The sequence below is a fragment of the Hypanus sabinus genome, assembly GCF_030144855.1.
Source record: "Hypanus sabinus isolate sHypSab1 chromosome X1 unlocalized genomic scaffold, sHypSab1.hap1 SUPER_X1_unloc_11, whole genome shotgun sequence".
NCBI classification, from domain to species: domain Eukaryota; kingdom Metazoa; phylum Chordata; class Chondrichthyes; order Myliobatiformes; family Dasyatidae; genus Hypanus; species Hypanus sabinus.
Window position 1 is genome coordinate 102,787 of NW_026778959.1, and position 26,470 is coordinate 129,256.

The 26,470-nt window shown below is 44.8% G+C and overlaps 1 protein-coding gene across 3 annotated transcripts in view; it reads right to left on the reverse strand.

Annotated features, from left to right (window-relative positions):
• Positions 1–1,594: 1,594 nt before the first annotated feature.
• Positions 1,595–26,470, reverse strand: part of si:dkey-225f5.4 (uncharacterized) — a 40,305-nt gene continuing 15,429 nt past the window's right edge. For all 3 annotated transcript variants that reach the window (XM_059957750.1, XM_059957748.1, XM_059957749.1), the window contains 5 exons: positions 23,842–23,990; positions 18,623–18,818; positions 16,262–16,389; positions 7,479–7,653; positions 1,595–1,759 (listed from right to left, as the gene is read on the reverse strand). In XM_059957750.1, the coding sequence (XP_059813733.1) occupies positions 1,688–1,759; positions 7,479–7,653; positions 16,262–16,389; positions 18,623–18,818; positions 23,842–23,990 (720 nt within the window). In that variant the 3' untranslated portion in view covers positions 1,595–1,687. The remainder of the gene's footprint in view (positions 1,760–7,478; positions 7,654–16,261; positions 16,390–18,622; positions 18,819–23,841; positions 23,991–26,470) is intronic.

The window sequence follows — 26,470 nt, forward strand, 5'->3', positions numbered from 1 at the left end:
ACACCTGCTCATTAATGCAAATATCTTATCAGCCAATCATGTGACAGCAACTCAATGCATAAAAGCACACAGACTTGGTCAAGAGGTTCAGTTGTTATTCAAACCAAATGTCAGAATGGGAAAGAAATGTGATCTAAGTGACTTTGACTGTGAAATGATAGTTGGTGCCAGACAGGGTGGTTTGAGCATCTGAGAAACTGATCACCTGGAATTTTCACAGACAACAGTCTTTAGAACTGGGGCTCATGGATCTCTTGCTTAATAGCATTGGTCCATAGCATCATAAAAGGTTGGGAACCCCTGCTCTAGAGATTACAGAGTGGCGTGAAAAGCAAAAGAAAAAGGAACATCCAGTGTGAGTAGCAGTTCTGTGGGCAAAAACAGCTTGTTAATGAGAGAGGAGAGGGGAGAAGAGCCAGACTGGTTCAAACTGATGGAAAACTGACAGTAACTCAAATAAGCACACGTTACAACAGTGGTGTGGAGAAGAGAACCCCTGAATGCACAAACTCTTTAAGTGAAAGGTCTACAGCAGAGGGCATGAATATGCACTTAGTGACCACTTTATTAGGTACAGGAGGTAACTAATAAAGTGGCCACTGAGTGTATGTTTCTGCTGTGATCCAGCTCCAATTTAGACTTGACCTTATAGAGGTTCATAATGTCATGAAGTGTGTAGATTAAATGCATGGTCACAATCCTTTACCCAGTGTAGGGAATCTGAAATGAGAGAGCATAGATTTAAGATGAGAAGGGAAAGTGATAAGAGACCCAATGGGCAAGTTATTCCACACAGAGTTTGGCGGGTGAGTGGGACAAGCTGCATAATTAGGTATAATTACAATATTTAGATATCATGAAGGTAGCACAGCAGTGGCTCAACTTCATTTGCAGTTTGGTATGTTATCAAAGGCTCTTACAAATTTCTACAGAGCATTCTGACTGGTTGCATCACCTTCTGCTCCAAAGAAACAGGATTGCAAGAGGCTAGCGAGGGTTGTAAACTCAGCCAGCTCCATCACGGACACAACGCTCGCTACCATCGAGGGCATCTTCAAAAGGCAATGCCTCTAGAAGCTGGCTTCCCTCATGAAGACCCTCACCATCCAGGACAAACCCTCTTCACATTACTTCCACAGGGGAGGAGGTACAAGAGCCTGAAGATGTACACTCAGTGTTTCAGGAACAGCTTCTACCACCGCACGTCATCAGATTTCTGAACACTACCTCACTATTCCCTTCTTTTGCACCTATTATAATTATAATCTATAGTTGTTTTTATGTCTTTGCACAATATTACTGCCACACAGCAACAATAAACCCGATTCTGAGGTATGTGAATAGGAAAGGTTTAGAACAGGGGTTCCCAACCATTTTTTATGCTATGGATCCCCATCATTAATCATCAAAGCCAGGTTGGGAACTCCTGGTTCAGAAGGTTATGGGGCAAATGGAACAAGCTCAAGTAGATAACTTGGTCAGCACGAATAGTACCTGTTTCTGTGTATAACTGTGACCAGGGATAGGTCGATGGGAATAGTTTGGCCTGTTTCTGTGTGTCAGTGCTCTTGACAGCAATCAACAATTCACTACAGACCATAACAGACCATCATTTAATTGGAGCAAGGGATCGACAAACATTTGCTTCAGCTTTCTATGTGCACACAAGAGAAAAAGGCACCACCCTCTATCCTTCCCGATAATCCAAGTTGTTCAGATACTCCAACCAGTCAGTCAGCAGTGGCTTGGCTTGTGGAGGCTGGGGAGAAAGCAAGAACAATAGAAACTCAGCAAGAGAAGCAACAAGTTTAAGCTGCTAATACATTCGAAATACTTCACCATCCCACCAACAACATCCATTTATCTTTCTTTGCCAAACATCACAGCACGGTAGTGTAGCAGTTAGTGTAATGCTGTTACAGCAACCACCAGTGACCTGGGTTTAATTGCATTACTGTCTGTGAGGACTTTGTATGTTCTCCTCATGACCGCACAGGCTTCCTCCTGGTGCTTCGGTTTCCTCCCACAGTCTAAAGACGTACCGGTCATCCTCATCATTATGTGTCATGTCATTAATTAATCACATGGGTGTAATTGGGCTCGTTGGGCCGAAAGTGCCTGTGTTACTGTGCTGTATCTCTAAAGAAAATAAAACTACACAAGAGATTCCAAATACTGGAAATCTTGAGCATCACAAACACAAAATGGTGGAGGTATCCAGCAGGTTAGGCACCATCTATGGATGGAAAGGAACAGTCGATACTTCAGATTGAGATCCTTCACCAGGGCTGAAAAGAAAGGGGTAGAAGCCAGAATAAGAGTGTGGGAGGTGGGAGGAGAGAAGTGGAGGTATCAGTTTCCTTCCACCTATCACCTACCAGCTTGTACTCCTCCCTCATTCCCCATCTTCTTATTCCGGCTTCTGTCCCCTTCCTTTCTGGCCCTGATGAAGGGTCTTGGCCCAAAACGTCAACTATTTATTCCCCTCCATAGATGCAGCCTGACCTAAGTTGTTTCAGTGCTCTATGTGTGTCTGCCACTGCACACCATGTCTCCCTTCCCCATAATTCTGGTGTCTTCAAGACTGAGGCAAGATCATTAAACAAATTGAACTGTGAGATAAAAACTATCAGAACAAGGAACATTGTCAGAAGATATAGATCCTTTCAAGCAGGAGTTCCCAACCTTTTTTATGCCATAGTCCCCTACCATTAGTCAAAGGATCTGTGGACCCCAGGTTGGGGACCCCTACTCTAAAGGTTGAGGCGGTGGTAAGGAAGGCAAGTGAAATGGTCAGACCTTTGTCAGCTGTTTTGGGCCCCTTAACTAAGAAAGGATGTGCTAGCATTGGAGTGGGCCCAGCAGAGGTACATGAGAGTGACTGTGGAAATGAAGGGGTTAACATACAAGGAGCGTTTGATGGCTCTGGGCCTGTACTCACTGAAGTTTAGAATGAGGGAGAATCTCATTGAAACCTATCGAATATTGAAAGGCCAAGAAAGGGTGGAGGTGGAGAGGACGTTTCCTATAGTGGGAGAGTCTAGGACCGGATGGCACAGTCTCAGAATAGAGGGACGCCCACTTAGAACAGAGATGAGGAGGAATTTCTTTAGCCAGAGGGTGGTGAATCTGTGGAATTCATTGCCACAGACAGCAATGGAGGCCAGGTCATTGGGTATATTTAAAGTGAAGGTTGATAGGTATTGAATTAGTTAGGGCGGCAAAGGTTACGGGGAAAAACAATGGAGCTGGTTGTGGACTACAGGAGGAATGGAGACAGGCTAATCCCTATTGACATCAATGGATTTGGGGTTGAGAGGGTAAACAGCTCAAGTTCCTCGGCATACACATCACCGAGGATCTTGCGTGATCTGTACGTACCAGCTGTGTGGTGGAAAAAGCACAACAGCGCCTCTTTCACCTCAGACGGTTGAAGAAGTTTGGTATGGGCCCCCCAAATTCTAAGAACTTTCTACAAGGGCACAATTGAGAGCATCCTAACTGGCTACATCCCTATCTGGTATGGGAACTGCACTTCCCTCAATCGCAGGACACTGCACAGAGTGGTGCGGACAGCCCAGTGCATCTGTAGATGTGAACTTCCCACTAGTCCGGACATTTACAAAGAAGAGTGTGTAAAAAGGGCCCGAAGGATCATTGGAGACCCGAGCCACCCCAACCACAAACTGTTCCAGCTGTTACCATCCAGGAAACTATACCGCCCGCAGCATTAAAGCCAGGACCAACAGGCTCCACGCCAGCTTCTTCCACCAGGCCATCAGACTGATTAATTCACGCTGACGCAACTGTATTTCTATGTTATATTGACTATCCTGTTGTATGTAATATTTATTATAAATTACTATAATTGCACATTGCACATTTGAACGGAGACGTTACAAAGATTTTTACTTGTCATGTATTTGAGAGATGTAAGTAAAAGTCAATTCAATTCAGGAGAAAGGGGTTAAGAGGGATAATAAATCAGGCATAATGGAATGGTAGAGCAGACTTGATGTGCTGAATAACCTAATTCTGCTCCCATGTCTCATGGTCTTATCTCACTTGGTGAGTCCCTCTTGTTAGGTGGACTACGAAATGAAAATCCTGCATGAAAGACAAGATCTCACCACCCACCATTACAAATGCCACCACAATCTCTTCAGCCAACTCTTTCAGAACCCTGGGGATGTACACAATCTGGTCCGGGTGACTTATCTACCTTCATACTTTTCAACTTACAATTTCCTCCTTCTTAGTAATAGCAACTACACTCACCTCTGCCCCGACACTCGAATTTCTGGTGTACTGCTGGTGTCTTCCACAGTGAAGACTGATGCAAAACACCCAACAAGTTCATTCGCCATTTCTTTGCCCCCATTACTACCTCTTTAGTATCATTTTCCATCAGCCCAATATCCACTCTCGCCCCTCTTTTACTCTGAATAATGTTTTGGTATCCTCTCTAATATTTTTGGCTAGCATCTTTTTTCTCCTTGTGGTTTACTTAGTTGCATTCTGTTGGTTTTTAAAAGCTTCCCAATCCTCTACCTTCCCACCGATTTTAGCTTTATATTATATACCCTCATTCCTGCTTTTATGCTGCTTTGGCTTCCACTGTCAGTCACAGTTGTCTCGTTCTCCCATCAGAGTACTACTTCATCTTCCTGTATCTACCCTGTGCCATCCAAGTTGCCCCAGAAACTCCAGCTAATGCTGCTCCGCCATCGTCCCTGCTAGTGTCCTCTTCCAATCAACTTTGGCCAGCTCTTCTCTCATGCCTCTGTAATTCCCTTTACTCCACTGTAATACTGATGCATCTGACATTTATCATCTCCTTCTTAAACTGCAGAGTGAATTCCATCATATTCTGATCACTGTCTCCCAAGGATTCCTTTAACTTAAGCTTCCTAATCAAATCTGGTTCGTTGCACAACACCTAATCCAGATTTGCCATTCCCCTGGTGGGCTCAACCTCAAGCTGTTCTAAAAAGCCGTCTCACAGGCATAAGGCCTGCAAATTCCCTCTCTTGGGATCCAGCACCAACCACATTTTCCCAATCTAGCTGTATATTAAAGTTCCCCATTGTACTTGTAACATTGCTCTTATTACACACTTTTTTGATTCACCATTGAAATTTATAACCCACATCCTGGCTACCCAGAAGAATTGTACATCTTACAATTGTACACCACCACTTTCTAAGGATTGGATTTCATGTCCTCTGCCTACCTGCCTGTCCTTTCAATACAATGATCTTGATTCCAACTATGATCTTCTTTCAGCCGTGTCTTAGTGTGCCCAGCCATCTCTAACTGTACTACAAGATCATCTACCTAATTCCGTATGCTGTGTGCATTCAAATATTACACCTTCAATCCTGCATTCATCATCCTTTTCGATTTTCAAGTTCAAGTTCATGTTTAATTGCCATGCAACCATATATGAATACCCATGAATACTCCGGGTCAAGGTGCAGAACACAGTACTAACAGTCATACACAGTACAGGGCACATATAGAACACATAAGATGCAGTAAAATACAGTCACACAGGAAAATAATGTATGTTGTCCATGAATGCTGCAGCAGTCTGCAGTCGAAAACAATACAGCTTGTCTTCTGCTCAGTGAACAGTGGAGGGCAACACTGACTCCAGTAGCTCTCCCCGGATGGTGACACCACAGCCCGAGGCCTAGTTGTCACTACAACTGGGACCAAACAGCTCCCCCCGCTGTCCGCACAGCATAAGGCACACACAGCAGTAAAGCACAGTCACACAAAAAAAAGAACACAGACTAAGTTCCTGAGTTTTTGAATTCCGCAGCTGAACAAACACTAAGGGCATCTCCGATGCCTCTGGTACCGACTCCGACACCCCTATCCTGGACGATTGCAAACATGCGACCTCTTACTGGAAATATAAAATTACCCCCATGTTACTCTTCATCTCATCCCACTGACGGCAATTTTCCCCAATCATCTGCCTATCCAAGCTCTCTACAGACTGCATCAACTTGTATACCAACTGCCTCATGCTCAGCCTCATCATCCCATCCCCCTGCTAACTTAGTTCAAACCCTTCCCAACAGTTCCCATCCTCTTTGAACAGGTCATACCTTCCCCAGAAGAGATCCCAATGATTCAGAAATCTGAAACCCTGCCCTCCGCACCACTTCCTCAGCCACTCATTCACCTGCCCCATCATCCTATCCCTGCCCTGACTAGCATTGGGAGTAATACAGAGATCAATACCTTGGAGGTCTTGTTCTTCAGCCTCTTCCTTAACTTCCTAATTCACTGCACAGGATCTCTTCCCCCTTTCTGCCTAGGTCAATGGTGCTTGAGAATTTTCTGCCGCGGCTCTGAGATATCCTGGGAGGCAGCACACCACCCTGGCTTCTCATTCACAGCCATAAAATCTCCTGTCTGTCCCCTTAACTATCAAGTCTCCTGTCACTGGACTTTACCATCCCCTGATGAACCTGAGAGCCAACCACAGTGCTGTTGCTGCTGTGCCCTGATATGTCACCCCTGCAAGTGGTATCCAAAGAGGTATACTAGTTGCTGAGAGGAATGGCTACAGGGAAACCCTGCATTACTCCCCTCGCTTCACCTGGTGGTTACCCGGAAGCCTGCACTCTGTAAAAGACTTGTCGATGAAGTTTTCAGCCTCCTGTATAGACCTGGTACATTCAGCTCCAGCTCCTTGATCTTGTCAGTCTGGAGCTAAAATTGCGTGCACTTCCTGCAGATGTAGTAATCAGGGAGACTGCTACACTGAAATTGCACATCTCACAGGAGGAGTATTCCACCACCAAAACTTATTATGCCTCAAACTTCAGTTCTAGTCTGTGCCTGTTCTTGCCCAAGCGTGACCACCTTAATACTGTCCACTCACACAACGGGGCCTCGGCTCAAACTTCACTTTTTTTTCCATTGGCCTTTGCTAATTAACCCTAGCTATTAGTAACCCAAGCAATCTTCTGCTCCACAGAAAAATCCCAACAGGGCTCCTTTGCTTTTTAAAGCTGGCACAGAAAGTTCACAAGGAACTGTCTCAAACTCACTCTGCATTCTCTTGCTCAGCAGACAAACACTGACTAGCTCCACTTGCTTTTTAAAGTCCACAAGGAACCGTCTTCATCTCACTCCACAATCCCCTGCTCCGCAGACAAATCCCAACAGGCTCTGCTCGTTTTTTTTTTAATTCAGAATCCAATGCACACTGCCAGTCCTGATGAAAGGTCTAGGCACAAAACATCAACCATTTATTCCTCTCCATAGATGTTGCTTGACCTGCTGAGCTCCTCCATCGTTGGAGGAACCCAATGGGCATGTGAGGACTCAGAAGGATGGTCTTAAACCAAAATGTCATTGACCCATTGTCTCCACACATGCTGCCTGACCCAGTGAGCTTTTTCCCCAGTAGCTGGTTTATCAGATAGAGATTAAACAGTGCAGAACTGCATCGTTACCTTTATCACCATATCAATAAGCCTATTGTTCTCTTGGATGGAGTAGAGCTTGACCTCGCCATCAACTGGGTAACCGGGCTCAACGTACAACGTGTAGATGATGTTCGATGAGCTGCTCGCAATCAAACGTAGTAACCTCAGCTTCCGTTCGCTTTCCAGCCAATCAATAGCATACCTTGAAGTAAGACAGCAAAGTCTCCCTTAAATAGAGTGATCAGAATAAAATCTGTTCAAGGTTCCCAAGCCAAAACAAAAATTAGGTTAGGTCAGGGGTTCCCAACCCTTTATGTGCCATGGACCCCTTTGTCAGTCTGGTGAAGCCTATGGACCTCTTCACAGAGTAATGTATTTAAATATATAAAATAAAATACACAGGATTACAAACCAATTATATTACAGTTAATAGTTATCAAAATATTAAAAAACAAATTTGACAGAGTAATATATGTGCTTCTTTATTAATGCATTAAATAAGACTAACATTTAAAATAAAGGCAAATTGAAATTAATTGTAAAGACATATCAGTGTGAAGGCTGGTGTTGCTGAGCTTGAACAAGAACATTAAACTGTGGGGTGGTCTTTGCCAAAGCACACGCACACATCATATTGAACATCCAATCGCAGGGCTTTCCTGATAGATGGCCAGCTACGTCACACGAGCCTCTGCAGACAGGAAGGCTGCGATCACCTTCGATCACCTTCGATCTAGCAGCGGGTCCAATAACTACCGTAACTTTAAAGTGGTAAACGGTATTTTGAGATATCTGTAACGGCTGTAATGTGATGTGAAAATATCTGTGAATTCTATTGATGACAAAGTCACAGATAAATACTACTGTGGTTTGCTGCTTGCATTCATCATTGAAGAGAAAATCCTCAATTTTAGATAGAGGTTAGTAAAAATAAAGATGTAATTTTTTTTCCCACTCAAGATCACTTACCCCCTGGAATCTATCTGAGGGGCCCGCAGGTTAGGTTAGGTTGTTAGTATGTGTACAGTGGGAAAATTATCCCTCATGTTCATTGGTCTTGGTCTGGAAATTCAGTATCTCTGGACCCTACCGCATTCATCTGGCCCACACTTTCATTAACTGGGTCCAGCTCCACTTGCCTGTTTAGGGATCTATGTTTAATTTACCGTATTCACAGGAAGACCACAACCTTGCATGCCTCAATGACCCGGAGAGCTATGTTGGCTGGAGTCAAAGCTTTATGCTTTGGCTCTTGGTAAGACTGCCCATGCCAAACAGGTAGAAGGGTAGAGGCCAGACTAAGTGGTCCATAGGCCCTCAGGTTTGGGATTTCAGCTCAGGGCTGGCAAAACAAAACTGTTATGGAAACAGCATTGAAGAATCTTTCTACGTCTGAATGTGACAGTTTTCCTCAGTCTCCACATGGGACTTGCATGACTCACAGTAGAGGAAGCTACTGACATGATGCAGGAAGCCCTGAACACTGCCAGGGATGTAGAGACTTCACTGCTGCCCTAAATGCCAGCGCTGTAATGGGCAGCAAGTTATTAACAGTGGGAGAGAACTGCCTGATACAAGAACATAAGAAATAGGAGCAGGAGTTGGCCATCTGGCCTGTCGAGCCTGCTCCGCCATTCAATAAGTTCAAGGCTGATCTGTCCGTAAACTCAGCTCCATCTACCTGCCTTTCCCTCATAACCCTCAATTCCCCTATGTAAAAATCTATCCAACCTTAAGTATATTTACTGAAGTAGCCTCCACTGATTCATTGGGCAGAGAATGCCACAGATTCATCACCCTCTAGGAAAAGCAGTTTCTCCTCATCTCAGTCATTAATCTACTCCCCCAAATCTTGAGGCTATGACCCCTAGTTCTAGTCTCAAAAATATTGTCATCTGTCTGTGCAAGGTGAATGGTCAGGGTGTCTTGTTTAGAATTATATGTGTGAGAATGAATGTGGGGTGAAACTAGAGGGGCTGAGAGTCAGGGATTGTTACTTGTGGTCAGGCAGAAGTGCTCAGTGTGGGATGATGCATTAGGCTAGGTTAGCTTTAGGGGAACAGTGAATTTGGTTTTGGGTCTTTGGGAAAAGACCACCCTACCCTGGTTCAGACTATTCCACAAGAGGCTGCCCTTCTTTGTAGACTGGCCCATAGATCTATTCATTACCCCATTATCCTTTTCCCTGGATGTCTAAGAAAGCCATACGTCCTCAAGAAGATAGAAACTTTTAACACTCAATTCTGCTCTAGGTTTAAAAACAGAAATTTCTGGAATTACTCAGCAGGTCAGGCAGCATCTGTAGAGAAACAACTAATGTTTCAGATCAAAGTTATAAGAACATAACCACACAGTACAAGCCCTTTGGCCCACAATGTTGTGTTGACCTTTTAATCTACTCTAAAATCAATCTAACCCTTCCCTCTCCACAACCCTCCATTTTTCTGTCATCCATGTGCCCAATGAATCTGTCTCTATCTCCACTATCTCAGCAGTGTGTTGCACACCCATTATTCTGTGTAAAGAACCTACCTTTGACATCTACTCTATACTTCCCTCCAATCAGCTTAAAGTTATTACCCCTGGTATTTGGCATTTCTGCCCCGGGAAAAAGTCTCTGGTTGTCCACTCATCATCTTGCTTCTCATTATCTTCAGCGGTTTGATCGGGGCACGACTGCGCAAGCACGTGGAGGTCAGCCAGTGAGAACAACAAGAAGAGTTTAGAAAGAAGACGGATTTATACAGCGGGCGACAGAGTAGAGGGAGCGAGTAGGAAGGCTTTGGCTCCATGGGGCATTGGCGTTAACGGGTCAAGGCGAGGTAGGTTATCTGTGTAGCTTACAGACTGGAAGTACGTGTGTTCTGTACTCGGTGTCAGATGGGGGAGGTCCAGGAGACTCCCAACCTCCCGGACGGCTACATCTGCACCCGGTGTGTTGAGCTGCAGCCCCTTAGGGACCACATCAGGGAACTGGAGATGCAGCTCAATGACCTTCGTCTGGTCAGGGAGAGCGAGGAGGTGATAGAGAGGAGCTATAGGCAGGTAGTCACACGGGGGCCTCAGGAGACAGGTAAGTGGGTAACAGTCAGGAGAGGGAAGGGCAATAGACAATAGACAGTAGGTGCAGGAGTAGGCCATTCGGCCCTTCTAGCCAGTGCTGCCATTCACTGTGATCATGGCTGATCATACACAATCAGTACCCCGTTCTTGCCCTCTCCCCATATCCCTTCACCCCACTATCTATAAGAGCTCTATCTAACTCTCTTTTGAATGCATCCAGAGACTTGGCCTCCACTGCCTTCTGGGGCAGAGCATTCCACATATCCACCACTCTCTGGGTGAAAGTTTTTCCGCATCTCTGTGCTAAATGGCCTAACCCTTATTCTTAAACTGTGGCCTCTAGTTCTGGACTCACCCATCAGCGGAAAAATGCTTCCTGCCTCCAGTGTGTCCAATCCCTTAATAGTTTTATATGTTTCAATCAGATCCCCTCTCATCCTTCTAAATTCCAGTGTATACAAGTCCAGTCGCTCCAATCTTTCAACATATGACAGTCCCGCCATTCCGGGAATTAACCTTGTGAACCTACGCTGCACTCCCTCAATAGCAAGAATGTCCGTCCTCAAATTTGAAGACCAAAACTGCACACAATACTCCAGGTGGGGTCTCACCAGGGTCCTGTACAGCTGCAGAAGGACCTCTTTACAGAGGCAGATGCTAGAGGTTATCCCCCCTTAACAATTAAGTACTCCTGTTTGAGTACTGTTGCGGGAGACAGTGGCCACACCCCTGGCACAGAGTATGGCCCTGTGGCTCAGAAGGGTAGGGAAAGGAAGAGGATGGCAGCAGTGATAGGGACTCTATAGTTAGGGGGTTGGACAGGCGATTCTGTGGACACAGGAAAAAACTCGGATGGTAGTTTGCCTCCCAGGTGCCAGGGTCCGGGACGTTTCTGATTGCGTCCATGATATCTTGAGAGGCCCCATGTGCCACCTAGGCACTAAAGGTTCAGACAATGACAACGATATCCTGAAGTGGGAAGGAGAACAGCCAGAGGTCATGGTACATATTGATACCAACAACATAGACAGGAAAAGGGAAGAGGTCCTGAAAGCAGACTACAGGGAGTTAGGAAGGAAGTTGAGAAGCAGGACCACAAAAATAGTCACCTCGGGATTACTGCCTGTGCCACGTGACAGTGAGTATAGGAATAGGATGAGGTGGAGGATAAATGCGTAGCTGAGGTATTGGAGCAGGGGGCAGGGATTCAGATTTCTGGATCATTGGGACCTCTTTTGGGGTAGGTGTGACCTGTACAAAAAGGACAGGTTGCACTTGAGTCCCAGAAGGACCAATATCCTGGCTGGGAGGTTTGCTAAGGCTATGGGGGAGAGTTTAAACAAGAATTGCTGGAGGGTGGGAACCAAACTGATGTGACGGAGGAAAGGAAGGTTGGCTCACGAATAGAGAAAGCTTGGAGACAGTGCGAAAGGGAGGATAGGCAGGTGATAGAGAAGGGATGCGCTCAGACCGATGGTTTTCGTGGCCATTACAGAGACTTGGACAGTGCAGGGGCATGAATGGTTACTTCAAGTGCCAGGTTTTAGATATTTCAGAAAGGACAGGGAGGGAGGCAAAAGAGGTGGGGGCATGGCACTGTTGATCGGGGATACTGTTATGGCTGCAGAAAAGGTTGACGTCATGGAGGGGTTGTCTACGGAGTCTCTGTGGGTGGAAGGAACAGGAAGGAGTCAATACTCTACTGGGAGTTTTTGTTTGTTTGTTTTTTTACAGACCACCCAATAGTAACAGGGACATCAAGGAGCAAATAGGGAGACAGATTCTGCAAAGGTGTAATAATAACACAACTTTTGTGGTGGGAGATTTTAATTTCCCAAATATTGATTGGCATCTCCCTAGAGTGAGGGGTTTAGATGGGGTGGAGCTTGTTAGGTGAAGTTCAGGAAGGTTTCTTGACACAACATGTAGATAAGCCTACAAGAGGAGAGGCTGTACTTGATCTGGTATTGGGAAATGAACCTGGTCATGTGTCAGATCTCTCAGTGGGAGAGTATTTTGGAGATAGTGATCACAATTCTATCTCCTTTACCATAGCATTGGAGAGGGATGTGAAAAGACAAGTTAGAGAAACGTTTAATTGGAGTAAGGGGAGATATGAGGCTACCAGGCAGGAAATTGGAAGCATAAATTGGAAACAGATGTTCTCAGGAAAACATATGGAAGAAATGTGGCAACTATTCAGGGGATATTTGCGTGGGGTTCTGCATAGGTACGTTCCAATGAGACAGGGAAAGGACGGTAGGGTACAGGAACCGTGGTGTATAAAGGCTGTTGTAAATCTAGTCAAGAAGAACTAGGTAATAATAGAGATCCAGAAGATTATAAGGCTAACAGGAAGGAGCTTAAGAATGAAATTAGGAGAGCCAGAAGGGGCCATGAGAAGGCCTTGGCGGACAAGATTAAGGAAAACCCCAAGGCATTCTACAAGTATGTGAAGAGCAAGAGGATAAGACGGGAAAGAATAGGACCAATCAAGTGTGACAGTGGGAAAAGTGTGTATGGAACTGGAGGAGATAGCAGAGATACTTAATGAATACTTTGCTTCAGTATTCACTACGAAAAAGGATCTAGGTGATTGTAGTGATGACTTGCAGCGGACTGAAAAGCTTGAGCATGTAGATATTAACGAAGAGTATGTGCTGGAGCTTTTGGAAAGCATCAAGTTGGATAAGTCACTGGGTCCGGATGGGATGTACCCCAGGCTACTGTGGGAGGCGAGGGAGGAGATTGCTGAGCCTCTGACGATGATCTTTGCATCATCAACAGGGACGGGAGAGGTTCCGGAGGATTGGAGGGTTGCAGATGCTGTTTCCTTATTCAAGAAAGGGAGTAGAGATAGCCCAGGAAATTATAGACCAGTGAGTCTTACTTCAGTGGTTGGTAAGTTGATGGAGAAGATCCTGAGAGGCAGGATTTATGAACACTTGGAGTGGCATGATATGATTAGGAATAGTCAACATAGCTTTGTCAAAGGCAAGTCGTGCCTTACTAGCCTGATTGAATTTGTTGAAGAAATTGATGAAGGTAGAGCCGTAGATGTAGTGTGTATGGATTTCAGCAAGGTATTTGATAAGGTACCCCACGCAAGGCTTATTGAGGAAGTAAGGAGACATGGGATCCAAGGGCACATTGCTTTGTGGATCCAGAATTAGCTTGCCCACAGAAGCCAAAGAGTGGTTGTAGACGGGGCATATTCTGCATGGAGGTCGATGACCAGTGGTGTGCCTCAGGGATCTGTTCTGGGACCCCTACTCTTCGTGATTTTCATAAATGACCTGGATGTTTCTACCTAGAACACCTCTATCACATTACCTTCACTCCAACGGGAAAAGCCCTAGCCACCAAACCTATCTTCATAAGACATGCCATCTAGTCCAGGCAGCATCCTGGTAAATCTCCTCTGCACCCTCTCTAAAGCTACCACATCCTTCCTATAATGAAGCGACTGGTACTGTATACTCCAAGCATGATCCAACCAGCGTTTCACAGAGTTGCAGCTCTTGAACTCAATCCAACACTCCATGTCCTAACCACCTTATAAACTTGCACCGCAACTTTGAGGGGTCTATGAAAGTAGACCCCAGATTCAGGGAGTTATTACAGCTCAACCATTAGGCTCTTGAACCAGAGAGGATAACTGAATTTACCCCAACACTGAACTGCTCTCACAACCTATGGACTCTCTTTCAAGGACTTTTCATCTCATGCTCTAGATATTTATATTTATTATTTCCTCTTTGCATTTACTGTGAATGCCTGCAAGAAAATGAATCCTAGGGTTGTATATGGTGACTGATAATAAATTTACTTTGAACGTTTGAACTTTGATCTTCCAGTTCACCAATGATACTACTGTTGTTGGACAAATCACAGGTAACAATGAGTCAGCTTACGTGGGCAAAGTAGAATACCTAATTGAGTGGTGTCACAACATTCACTGTCAGGAAAGAAAAGAAGAGTAAACATGCACTAGTCTACACTAAGGCATCAGTGGTGGAGAGATTCAGCAGCTTTAAAATTCACCATGTTAACATATCAGATGACTTGCCCTGAGCCCAGCACGTAGATACAACCAGCTGAAAAGTGCACCAATGTCTTTACTTTCTTAGGCTTTGGTAATAACTTTGAACTTTGTCACCAAACACTAAAGTTGCACTGTTGAAACTATCCAGTTTGGTTGCATCGTGATCTGATACGGCAATTTGAATGTGCAATAATATAAATTGCTGAGAGTAGTAGACTGAGCACATCCCTCCCCACCATCGGTAAGTATCTACAGAAGGCACTGCCTCGCCAAGGCAACATCAACCATCCAGGCTGTGCCATCTACTCGCAGTTATCTTCAGGCAGGAAAAACTCTCACTACTTCCCTTCAACCATTCTGTTCTTGAAATCTTATCACTAGAGTTTAATAACACTGTAACCACTTTAATTACTTTGCACAAAATGTTTTTCTTGTAAAAATTGTTTTTTTTCTTGCATCTATTGTATAATTTGTGCTTTTGCTCTTCTTGTGAATGCTGCTTTTATCTGACACTATGTACCTGTGGTGCTGCAGCTGGTAAGTTTTTCACTGCGCATGTGCACACGTGTCCTTTTGCAGATAATAAGCTTGACTCTAAAGATAGATCGAACCCAAATCAAAAACAAAATGGAGGACATGCAGGGCTCTGGGGAAGGGGGGCAAAGCATTAGTGTTGGGGGAACAAACTGGATAACTCAATCCAAAAATATTGCTACAGGAGATCTATTTAAAATACACACAGAGGCCACTTTATTAGGTATACCTACTCGTTAATGCAAATATCTAATTAGCCAATCATATGGCAGCAACTCAATGCATAAAAGCATGCAGATATGGTTAAGAGGTTCAGTTGGTGTTCAGACCAAACATCAGAATGGTCTGATGTTAAACGTCACAGCCAAGTGACATTGACTGTGGAATAGTTATCAGTGCTGGAAAGGGTGATTTGATTAGCTCCGAAGCTGCTCATCTCCTAGGATACCCTTTAGAGTTTACAGAGGATGGTGTGAAAAACTCTAAAATGTATTCAATGTGCAGTTATGTGGGCAAAAATGCCTTTTTAATGAGAGAGGTCAGAGGAGAATGGTCAAACTGGCTCAAGTAGACAGGGAGGTGATGATAATTCAAATAACCTTGCATTCCAGCAGTGGTGTGCAGAAAAGCATCTCTGAACGCACAACATGTTGAACTATGAAGTAGATGGGCTATAGCAGCAGATACAAACATACACTCAGTGTCCCCTGTATTAGGTACAGAAGGTACCAAAGTGAGTGTCGGGGTGGAGATGCGTCTCTACCGAAGGAGGTGTAAGGCGTTCCTTCCCTCTGCTAGCCTTCAGGTCACTGCTTAGCGACACCCCCCCCCCCCCCAACAGATCAGGGTCACGTGAAGCCATGGGAGCAGGCGGTGGACGGTCGTACGAGCAGCCGGTGCAGATCACAAGTCCTGGTGATGTGACCACTGACACCAGGCAGACAATCTCTGAAGTATCAATAATGGCTGGGGTCACCCATCTTGTAAAGACACACTGCCCAGAAGGCAGCAAAGGCAAACCATTTCTGAAGAAAAACTTGCTAAGAACAATTTTGGTCATGGGACCATGATCGCCCACCTCATATGACGCGGCACATAATGATGATGAGGTACCAGATAAAGTGGCCACCTGAATGTAGAGCACAATTTTGAAATAATGTAAACTCACTTGTTCTGTAGGTCCTGGATCTCCCCCCAGAGCTCAGCCTGGCTCATGTAACGTTTCCAGATTTCAGCTGTAATGCTTGGCAGATCCAGTGACTTGATATCAGATAGCCCAAGGAAGGCACAATCCGTCTAAGGAGGAGGATTGAAGAGATTATAAACACTTTGCCTCAAAAACCAGTCCTATGAACACTGTAATAATCCATTCAGGTGCCACAGGTACTTCAGTAAGCATCACTGTTTCAAGACATTTTTTTAAAAAAAATCAAACTATCTTCAAAATCGGCAGATTCTGGACTGCAGACCTTATAGGACCAGAATTAGGCCATTCCATCAGGCAAATCGCGCATGCTCTGCTATTCCATCGTGGCTGATTTATTATCCCTCTCAACCACAATCTCCTGCCTTCTCCTCCCTAACCTTTGACACTCTTATCAGAGACCTGTCAACCTCCACTTTAAACATACAATGACTTGGCCTCCATAGCAGTCTGTCGTATTGATTTCCGTAGATTCACCAACCTCCGGACTCATCTCTGTTCTAAAGGGACATCCTTCTATTGAAAGGCTGTGTCCTCTGGTCCTGGACTCTCTCACCAATGGAAACATCCTCTCCACGTTCATTCTAACTCAGCCTTTCGTCATCCAGTTAGCGAGTGATTCTGACTCCTAAAGCCCCCCTGCTGGTCCATCACTGCCTTGACTTGAATACAGAAAGGCCTCGATAGAGTGGATGTGGGGAGGATGTTTCCTATAGTGGGGGAGTCTAGGACCAGTGGACACAGGTAGAGTGGATGTGGAGAGGATGTTTCCTGTACTGGGGGCGTCTAGGACCAGAGGACACAGGTAGAGTGGATGTGGAGAGGATTTTTCCTATAGTGAGGGAGTCTAGGACCAGAGGACACAGATAGTGTGGATGTGGAGAGGATGTTTCCTATAGTGGGGGAATCTAGGACCAGAGGACACAGATAGAGTGGATGTGGAGAGGATGTTTCCTATCGCAGGGATGGAGCAGACGATGGTCTGAATGGCCCAATTCAGTTCCTATGTCTTATAGTCTTGACTTGGGAATACGTTGCTGGTCATTCACTGGCAGAGTCTAAACCCTGGAAATATCTCATAGAACAGTGCCATGAAAGTAAATCGGCCACACCAACAGTTCAAACGGTGTGTGTTGTGCACCTTGGTCCGAAGGAATGTCATTTCAACCGTATCAATGTATACTTCCAAACAAAACAACATTCCTTCGGACCAAGGTGCACAACACAGCACATATACTGTAACTCTCACACAATATTTTGATGGTGTGTTTTCAGGCCTTTTGAGCAATCTGGTGCTTTGCTGTCCGAGAGAGTTCGGTAAGGTTTGGAGCAAAGTGTGCAGCCTAGAGGCCAAGAAACCCGGGGATCATGATCAACTCCATTTCTCGTTGATTAAGGTGTCAAGCAAGATTGAAATCAAGAACGAGAGCAAAAGGCGAGCAAGTGTTCAACACCATCTGCCTGCTTTTGACCAGTCTCTCTCTCTCTTACCCCCCTCTTCCCTCTCACTTTCTGTTGTTGGAGGTTGATGCTGTAGACTTGGGTCTTGGGAAGGTTTAATTGACACAGTTTGTGGATCGGACTCTGTAGTTCATGTTATGATGTGTTTCTGCTCTCCGGTTACTCCATTTTATTTCTATTTTGTGCCATTTTGATCAGGGTGGATTGGCTCTGTGGCCTGCAGTCAATGAATGATATAACGTTAAATTAAACTGAACTGAACATTCCTAGATTTTTTCAAGGACTCTATGGTTTCATGTTTTATATTTGGTGTTTTCACTTATTTTTTGCTGTTTGCACGACTTGTTAATTTTTGCACATTTGGTGTTTACTTTGAACGGGTTCCACGGTGTTTCAAGACTGCCTGCGGGAAGATGAATCTCAGGGTTGTATATTGCATACATATTTTGATAATAAATGTATTTTGAATCTTTGATACGTGGTGAGACCTGGGTGGTGGCAGAGATTTCAGCAGTATCCTGACCTGTGTAAACAAAAATCCTCTTGCCTGATCCAAGGAGATGCAAATGCCAGATGGTACAGGATCAAACATTGACTTCCAACACCACCCCCCCACCCAAGTGTGGTGGTCAAATTTGCAGATTAAACGAGTAGTGTGCTGAAAATCAGTTTAACCCAACAGCAACAAATTGTTGCTGAAGGGCAGAGGGACTTTGGTGTGCACGTCTAAAGACATCTGCTTCTACAGGAGACAGCTTATCTATCAATTGTCCTGCTGTTAGGCTAGTGTTAAATCAGTGGGTTGCTGGATGGTGCAGCTTGGCGTTCGGGCTGTATCTCTAAATAAATAAGTAATCTGGGTACCTCGAGCCTTGCTGTTTCGCTGCTAGTCCAGGTTATCGTCAGCACAAGTGGAGTGAGCTTGGTCAGGGGGATCAGCAAGCGGGGATCAAACCGTAGAGTGACCTGATCTTCAGAGATTGCCAGCACTTTCACACCCGACTGCGTCTCTAGGATTTGGTGGAGATGAGACAGGGTGTGGAAATCACAAGGGTGTATGCTGCATTGAAAAAGAAACAACAGAAATTAGTCACAAGAGGAATAGTTGCTGGCAACATGAAATGACACCAAGCACATGTGGGCAGAAGTCAAGAATCTCGATCGAAACTGACACGCAACTAAATGAGATGGTGGGTGAGCTGATTGGCCTCGGTTGTTGCGTCTCACACCACAGCATCACCTGTTAGAGCCACCCAGGGGGCACGGTTAGTGGGAGAGCAGTGCTGGGTTGGGGGATGGCCCTTGCAGGCTGGCTCTCCTTGGAAGACAAGCTGGATTGTTTTCATCTGCAGCTGACCCAGTGCAAGATGAGGAACTGCTGCATGCTTGTCTTGCAGAAACATGGCTCCAGGACTACAGCCTATGCACTATCAACCTTCAGGCCATGCCACTCGGGGCCTTGAGCTAATATTATTTTGTGACAGTGTGTGCTATCATAACCTCATGTGCTGTGTGTGTTTTATATCTTGGCCCCAGCGGAAGGCTGTTTCATTTAGCTGTATACACATGTATGTTGAATGGCAACTAAACTAGAATTTAAATACTGGAAGAGCCAGGAGTCATCCGTGGAGGGGAGGATATATTTCACAACATATGCCAGTGATACTGAATCTGATTTTGATATGTAAACAACCTCCACTGTGCCGCAGAGAACAAATGGCAACTGCCAAAGGAGAGAATGAACAGCCAAAAGATCCAACCACTAACCACAGCCATCATTTACTCTTGCCCACACTGCACCAGAATCCCGGATCAGCCTCTACAGCCACCCAAGGACCCATCAGTAGACGACCCCTTAGGACAGGGGTTCCCAACCCTTTTTATGCCATGGACCCCCTCAATTAACCGAAGGGCCCATGGATCCCAGGTTGGGAACCCCTGTTTTAGAACATCATACTCAACTGGGATGATCGCACTGCTACGGAAGGTAACAAACATTGGTAGAGTTTTTGCAGTACAAGTCTGCGTATGGCAGAGAAGGGTCAGAGCTGCTAACTTATCCGCTGTTGAGGCAGCAGTGGGTGGGTAGGTCTTGTCCTCCCTGCAGCATTTTCATTTCATGGTACCCAACAACAGGGACTCAACAAGTAAGATTTCAGTGTCCAGTCGATAAAGGGTCTTGGCCTGAAACATCAACTGTCTACTCCCCTCCATAGATGCTGCCTGACTTGCTGAGTTCCTCCAGCATTTTGTCTGTTACTCAAGATATCCAGAGTATACAGAATCAGCTATTCTAGGCTGGGTGTTGTACAATGAACCAGAATTGATAGGAGAGCTTCAGATAAAAGAACCCTCAAGGGAAAGTGATCATAATATGATCAAATTCACCCTGATACTTGAGGAGGAGCTGAAGTCTGAGTAAAGGCATATTACAGCTGAGTAAAGGCAATTACAGAGGCATGAGAGAGGAGTTGACCAGAATTGGAAAAGCACACTGGCAGGGATGACGACGGCAGAGCAGCAATGGCTGGAATTTCTGGAAGCAAGTCAAGAGGCAAAGGACATATACATCCCAAAGAGGAAGTATTCTAAAGGAAAGATGTCACAACTATGGCTAACAAGAGAAGTCAAGGCCAGCCAGCATAAAAGCCAAAGAGCAGCTATATAATAGAGCAAAAATTAGTAGGAAGTTAGAGGATTGGGAAGCTTTTAAAAACCAACAGAAGGCAACTAAAAAAGTCATTAAGGTAAAGATGGAATGCAGAAATAAGCTAGCCAATAATATTAGAGGATATCAAAAGTTTCTTCAGAAACATAAAGTATAAAAGAGGCGAGAATGGATATCAGACCACTGGAAAACTATGGTAGAGGGTGGCAAGGTACTTGGAGATGCATGATAAAATAGGCTGTAGTCAGCATGGTTACCTCAAGGGAAAATATTGCCTGTCAAATTAGTTGGAATTCTTTGAAGAAACAAACAGCAGAATAGACGAAGGAGAATCAGTTGATGTTGTGTACTTGGATTTTCAGAAGGTCTTTGACAAGGTGCCAGACATGAGACTGCTTAGCAAGCTACAAGCCCATGGTATTACAGGAAAGATTCTAGCACGGATAAAATAGTGGTTGACTAGGAGGTAAAAAGCGGGAATAAAGGGACCTTTTTCTGGTTGGCTGCTGGTGACCTGTGGTGTTCCACAGGGGTCTCTGTTGCGACTGATTTTTTTTTAACGTTATATGTTAATGATTGGGTTGATGGAATTGATGGCTTTGTTGCAAATTTTGCACATGATATGAAGATAGATGGAGGGGTAGGTAGCTTTGAGGAAGTAGAGAGGCTACAGAAGGACTTATTGGGAGAATGGGCAAAGAAATGGTAGATGGAATTCAGTGTTGGGAAGTGTATGGTCATGTACTTTGGCAGAAAAAAATGAAAAGGTTGACTATTTTCTAAATGGACAGAAAATACAAAAAAAAATTGAGGTGAAAGGGACTTGGGAGTCTTTGTGCAGGATTCCCTAAGGTTAGTTTGTAGGTTGAGTCTGTGGTGAGGAAGGAAAATGCGATGTTGACCTTCATTTCGAGAGGTCTAGAATTTAAAAGTAAGGATATAATGCTGAGATTTTATAAAGCACTGGTGAGGCCTCACTTGGAATATTGTGAGCAGTTTGGACTCCTTATCTAAGAAAGCATCTGTTGATCTGGAGAGGGTCCAAAGGAGGTTCACAAAAATGATTCCAAGAATGAATTGCTTGTTTTACAAAGATCGTTTGATGGCTCTGGGCCTGTATTCATTGGAATTCAGAAGAATGAGAGGTGACCTCATTGAAACCTATTGAATGATTAAAGTCCTTGATCTGTGGAGAGGATGTTTCCTCTGGAGAGATAGTCTAAGACCAGAGGACAGTCTCAGAATAGAGGGGTGTCCTTTTAGAAAGGAAATGAGGAGGAATTTATTTCACCAGAGTTGTGAATCTGGAATTCTTTGCCACAAGCAGCCGTGGAGGCCAAGTATTTATGTACATTTAAGGCAGAGGTTGGTCAGGGCATGAAGGGATACGGGGAGAAGGCAGGAGATTGGGACTGAGAGGAAAATTGGATCAGCCATGATGAAAGGGTGGAGCAGACCCAATGGACCAAATGGCCTAATTCTGCCCCTATATCTTATGGTCTAATCGGATTGGAAATATTAACAGGTGCGGCCTGACCTGCTGATTTCCAAAATCACTTGGCTTTTGTTTTATGTTTCTGCAGTTTTTCTTTTTTTTCCCCTCACAGGCTCAGTGGATCAGATGATGAGAGGAAGCCTTAGCCACCGGAATGGTTCCCTGCAGTGAGTTGTCACAGACCTCTGTGGTGGCTGAGTCCCTGGCTTTCCATGATTTTGTACCAAAGGGATCTAAGAATTCATGTCATATTTTACTGAGGTGACAAGGGCATTAAAATGACACGAGATGCTTTACTATTCGGGGAGTAGAATGCAAGAGCAGAGCCATCCGGGGTTTGTTCGTTTGTTATGCGTCATGTCATGTGATGTAGGCGATCACTGTCTTTACAAGACAGGTGACCCCAGCCATTACCAATACTCTTCAGAGATTGTGTGCCTGGCTTCAGTGGTCACATAGCAGGGCTTGTGATCTGCACCGACTGTTCATACGACCGTCCACCACCTGCTCCCATGGGTTCACGTGACCCTGATCGGGGGTGTGGGGGGGGATGCTAAGCAGGTGCTACACCTTGCCCAAGGATGACCTGCAGACTAGTGGAGGGAAGGAGCGCCTTACACCTCCTTAGGCAGAGACATATCTCCACCCTGCCACACGTAATGTTAGGGGTATGGTTGTGTAAAATGAGTTAGGTTACTGCAGACAATTGTGGCCACCACACTAGAGGAAGTACTGAATGAATATAAAGACACTGCCCCAGAAGGCAATGGAAAGCCACTTCTGTAGAAAAATTTGTCAAGAACAATCACGGTCATGGAAAGACCACGGACGCCCATGGCACATAATGAACGACCCTGACGTCCCCTGTTTATGGTTCCAAGATAATGAATGTATAACAACTTCTGCTGCTGGAGAAAAGTTCAAGTCTATTGTTATTCAACCGTACACATGTATAAAGCTAAATGAAACAACAATCCTCAGGGACCAAGGGCAAAACACAGTGCATATATCACACACAGCACATAAAATAATATCAACATAATAATATAAACAAATTACTGTACATGAACAAGTTGACATATTGTGCATATACAACATATAATCAATATAATGCTGTCATAAATAATGTGTACTGGGTGGTATGGCTGGGTGCTTAGAAGTCTCACACCCTGGGAGAAGAAGCTGTTATCGAGCAGAACAAACTTTGTTCTTATACTGCCTGATGGTAGATTGTGGGACAGATAGGAGGGGCCCTTGACAATGCTGGGGGCTGTGCAAATCCAGTGCTTCTGCTGTATGTCCTGGAATCAAAACTTGCAACAGTTTTGGTCACTGGTAACACACACAAAATGCCAGAGGAACTCATCAAGTCAGGCGGCATCTACGGAGAGGAATTAACAGTTGACGTTTCTAGCAGAGACCCTTCATTCATCAGGACAAAAACATTGACAGTTTATTCATTTCCATAGATACTGCCTGTCCTGCTGAGTTCCTCCAGCATTTTGTATATGTTGCTCTGGATTTTCAGCATCTGCAGAATCTCGTGTTTGGTCACTTGTGTTTCCTATGATCTGGCAAGATTTTTTTTAGTTAAGAAAATATATTGAACTCTGTGAAGCAGTTTTGCCTAAAGCAGGGGTTCCCAAGGAGGGATCCACAGAACCTTGCTGAAAAGAGTATGAGTCCATGGCATAAAAAAGATTTGGGAACCACTGGCCTAAAGCCTCTGTGGCTGATATGCTGGCTTGAAAGATATGCTCCTGGAAGATCAGTCGCTGTGATGTGCATGAAATCCCTTCATGGTGTGATTGGACATAAAACCTATGTTGGGGAATGATCCAATTACCTACAGCCCACCAATATTTGAACAGTTGATTACTACCACCATAACCATCTAATATCTGATGCAGTGTTACTTACCTGTCAATGAAGCCACATTTCCTCGCCATCAGCTGGATTGCTTGCTGTGCCTGTTGTATCAAGGCATGGCACTTGCTTATAGACAGGGAGCATTCCTCAATGCCTTTCTCAATCAGACTCTTCTCTTCAGTCAATCCCAGTTTCTGCTCCTAGACAGCAAGCAGACAATTGGGATCTCGATATACACTCAGCGGCCACTTTATTCAGTACACCCTTACAACTGCTCGTCAATGTAAATATCTAAGCAGCCAATCATATGGAAGCAACTCACTGCACAAAAGCACACAGACATGGTCAAGAGGTTCAGTTGTTGCTCAGACCAAACATCAGAATGGGGGAAGGAATGTGATCGAAGTGTTTTTGACCGTGGAATGACTGTTGGTGCCAGACGGGGTGGTTTGAGTATCTCAGAAACTGCTGATCCCCTGGGATTTTCACACAACAGTCTCTAGAGTTTACAGAGAATGGTGTGAAAAAAAACATCTAGTGAGCAGCAGTTCTGTGGGCAAAAATGCCTCATTAATGAGAGGGGAGAACGGCCAGACTGGTTCGAGCTGACAGGAAGGTGACAGTAACTCAAATAACCACACGTTACAACAGTGGTGTGCAGAAGAGCATCTCTGAACCCACAACACATCAAACCTTGAAGTGGATGAGCTACAGCAGCAGAAGACCATGAACATACACTCAGTGGCCACTTTGTTAGGAACAGGTCGTCCCTAATAAGGTGTCCACTGTGTGTATATTCCCTGTTTTTTTTTTTATGTACCTTATCCCCATTTGCATGTGACACTGTGGGGCAGATATCACCAGAGACCCAAGATCAATTAATATCTCGAGTGCTGCTTGTGTGGAGTTGGCACATTCTCTTTTTAGGCCCTTCATCTTAAAAAAGGATGCACTGACAATGGAGAGGGTCCAGAGGAAGTTCGCAAGAATGAAAGTGTTAACGTATGAGGAGCATTTGATAGCTCTGGACCTGTACAAGCTGGAGTTGAGAAGAATGAGGGGATCTCATTGAAAGCTATGGGATGTTGAAAGCCTTATATAATGAACATGGAGAGGATGTTTCACATAGCAGGGGAGTCTAGGACCAGCGGGCACAGCCTCAGAATAGTAGTGCCCCATTAGAACAGGGATGATGAGGAACTTCTTTAGCCAGGTGGCCAGTCTGTACATTGCTTTGCCACAGATGGCTGTGCAAGCCAAGTCATAAAGTAGCGGTTGATTGGTTCTTCATTAGACAATAGACAATAGGTGCAGAAGTAGACCATTCGGCCCTTCGAGCCTGCACCGCCATTTTCAGATCATGGCTGATCAACTACTATCAATACCCGGTTCCTGCCTTGTCCCCATATCCCTTGATTCCCCTATCCATAAGATACCTATCTAGCTCCTTCTTGAAAGTATCCAGAGAATTGGCCTCCACTACCTTCCGAGGCAGTGCATTCCAGACCCCCACAACTCTCTGGGAGAAGAAGTTTTTCCTTAACTCTGTCCTAAATGACCTACCCCTTATTCTCAAACCATGCCCTCTGGTACTGGACTCTCCCAGCATCTGGATCATATTTCCTGCCTCTATCTTGTCCAATCCCTTAATAATCTTATATGTTGCAATCAGATCCCCTCTCAATCTCCTTAGTTCCAGTGTGTACAAGCCCAGACTCTCTAACCTCTCTGCGTAAGACAGTCCAGACATCCCAGGAATTAACCTCATGAATCTACGCTGCACTTCCTCTACAGCCAGGATGTCCTTCCTTAACCCTGGAGACCAAAACTGTACACAATACTCCAGGTGTGGTCTCACCAGGGCTCTGTACAAATGCAAGAGGATTTCCTTGCTCTTGTACTCAATTCCCTTTGTAATAAAGGCCAACATTCCATTAGCCCTCTTCACTGCCTGCTGCACTTGCTCATTCACCTTCAGTGACTGATGAACAAGGACTCCTAGATCTCTTTGTATTTCTCCCTTACCTAACTCTACACCGTTCAGATAATAATCTGCCTTCCTGTTCTTACTCCCAAAGTGGATAACCTCACACTTATTCACATTAAACATCATCTGCCAAGTATCTGCCCACTCACCCAGCCTATCCAAGTCACCCTGAATTCTCCTAACATCCTCATCACATGTCACACTGCCACCCAGCTTAGTATCATCAGCAAATTTGCTGATGTTATTCTCAATGCCTTCATCTAAACTGTTGACGTAAATTGTAAGCAACTGTGGTCCCAATACCGAACCCTGTGGCACCCCACTAGTCACCACCTGCCATTCCAAGAAACACCCATTCACCGCTACCCTTTGCTTTCTATCTGCCAACCAGTTTTCTATCCATGTCAATGTCTTCCCCCCGATGCCCTGAGCTTTGATTTTACCCACCAATCTCCTATGTGGGACCTTATCAAATGCCTTCTGAAAATTGAGGTACACTACATCCACTGGATCTCCCTTGTCTAACTTCCTGGTTACATCCTCGAAAAACTCCAACAGATTAGTCAAGCATGATTTACCCTTGGTAAATCCATGCTGGCTCGGCCCAATCCTATCACTGCAATCTAGATATGCCACTATTTCATCCTTAATAATGGACTCTAACATCTTCCCCACCACCGATGTCAGGCTGAC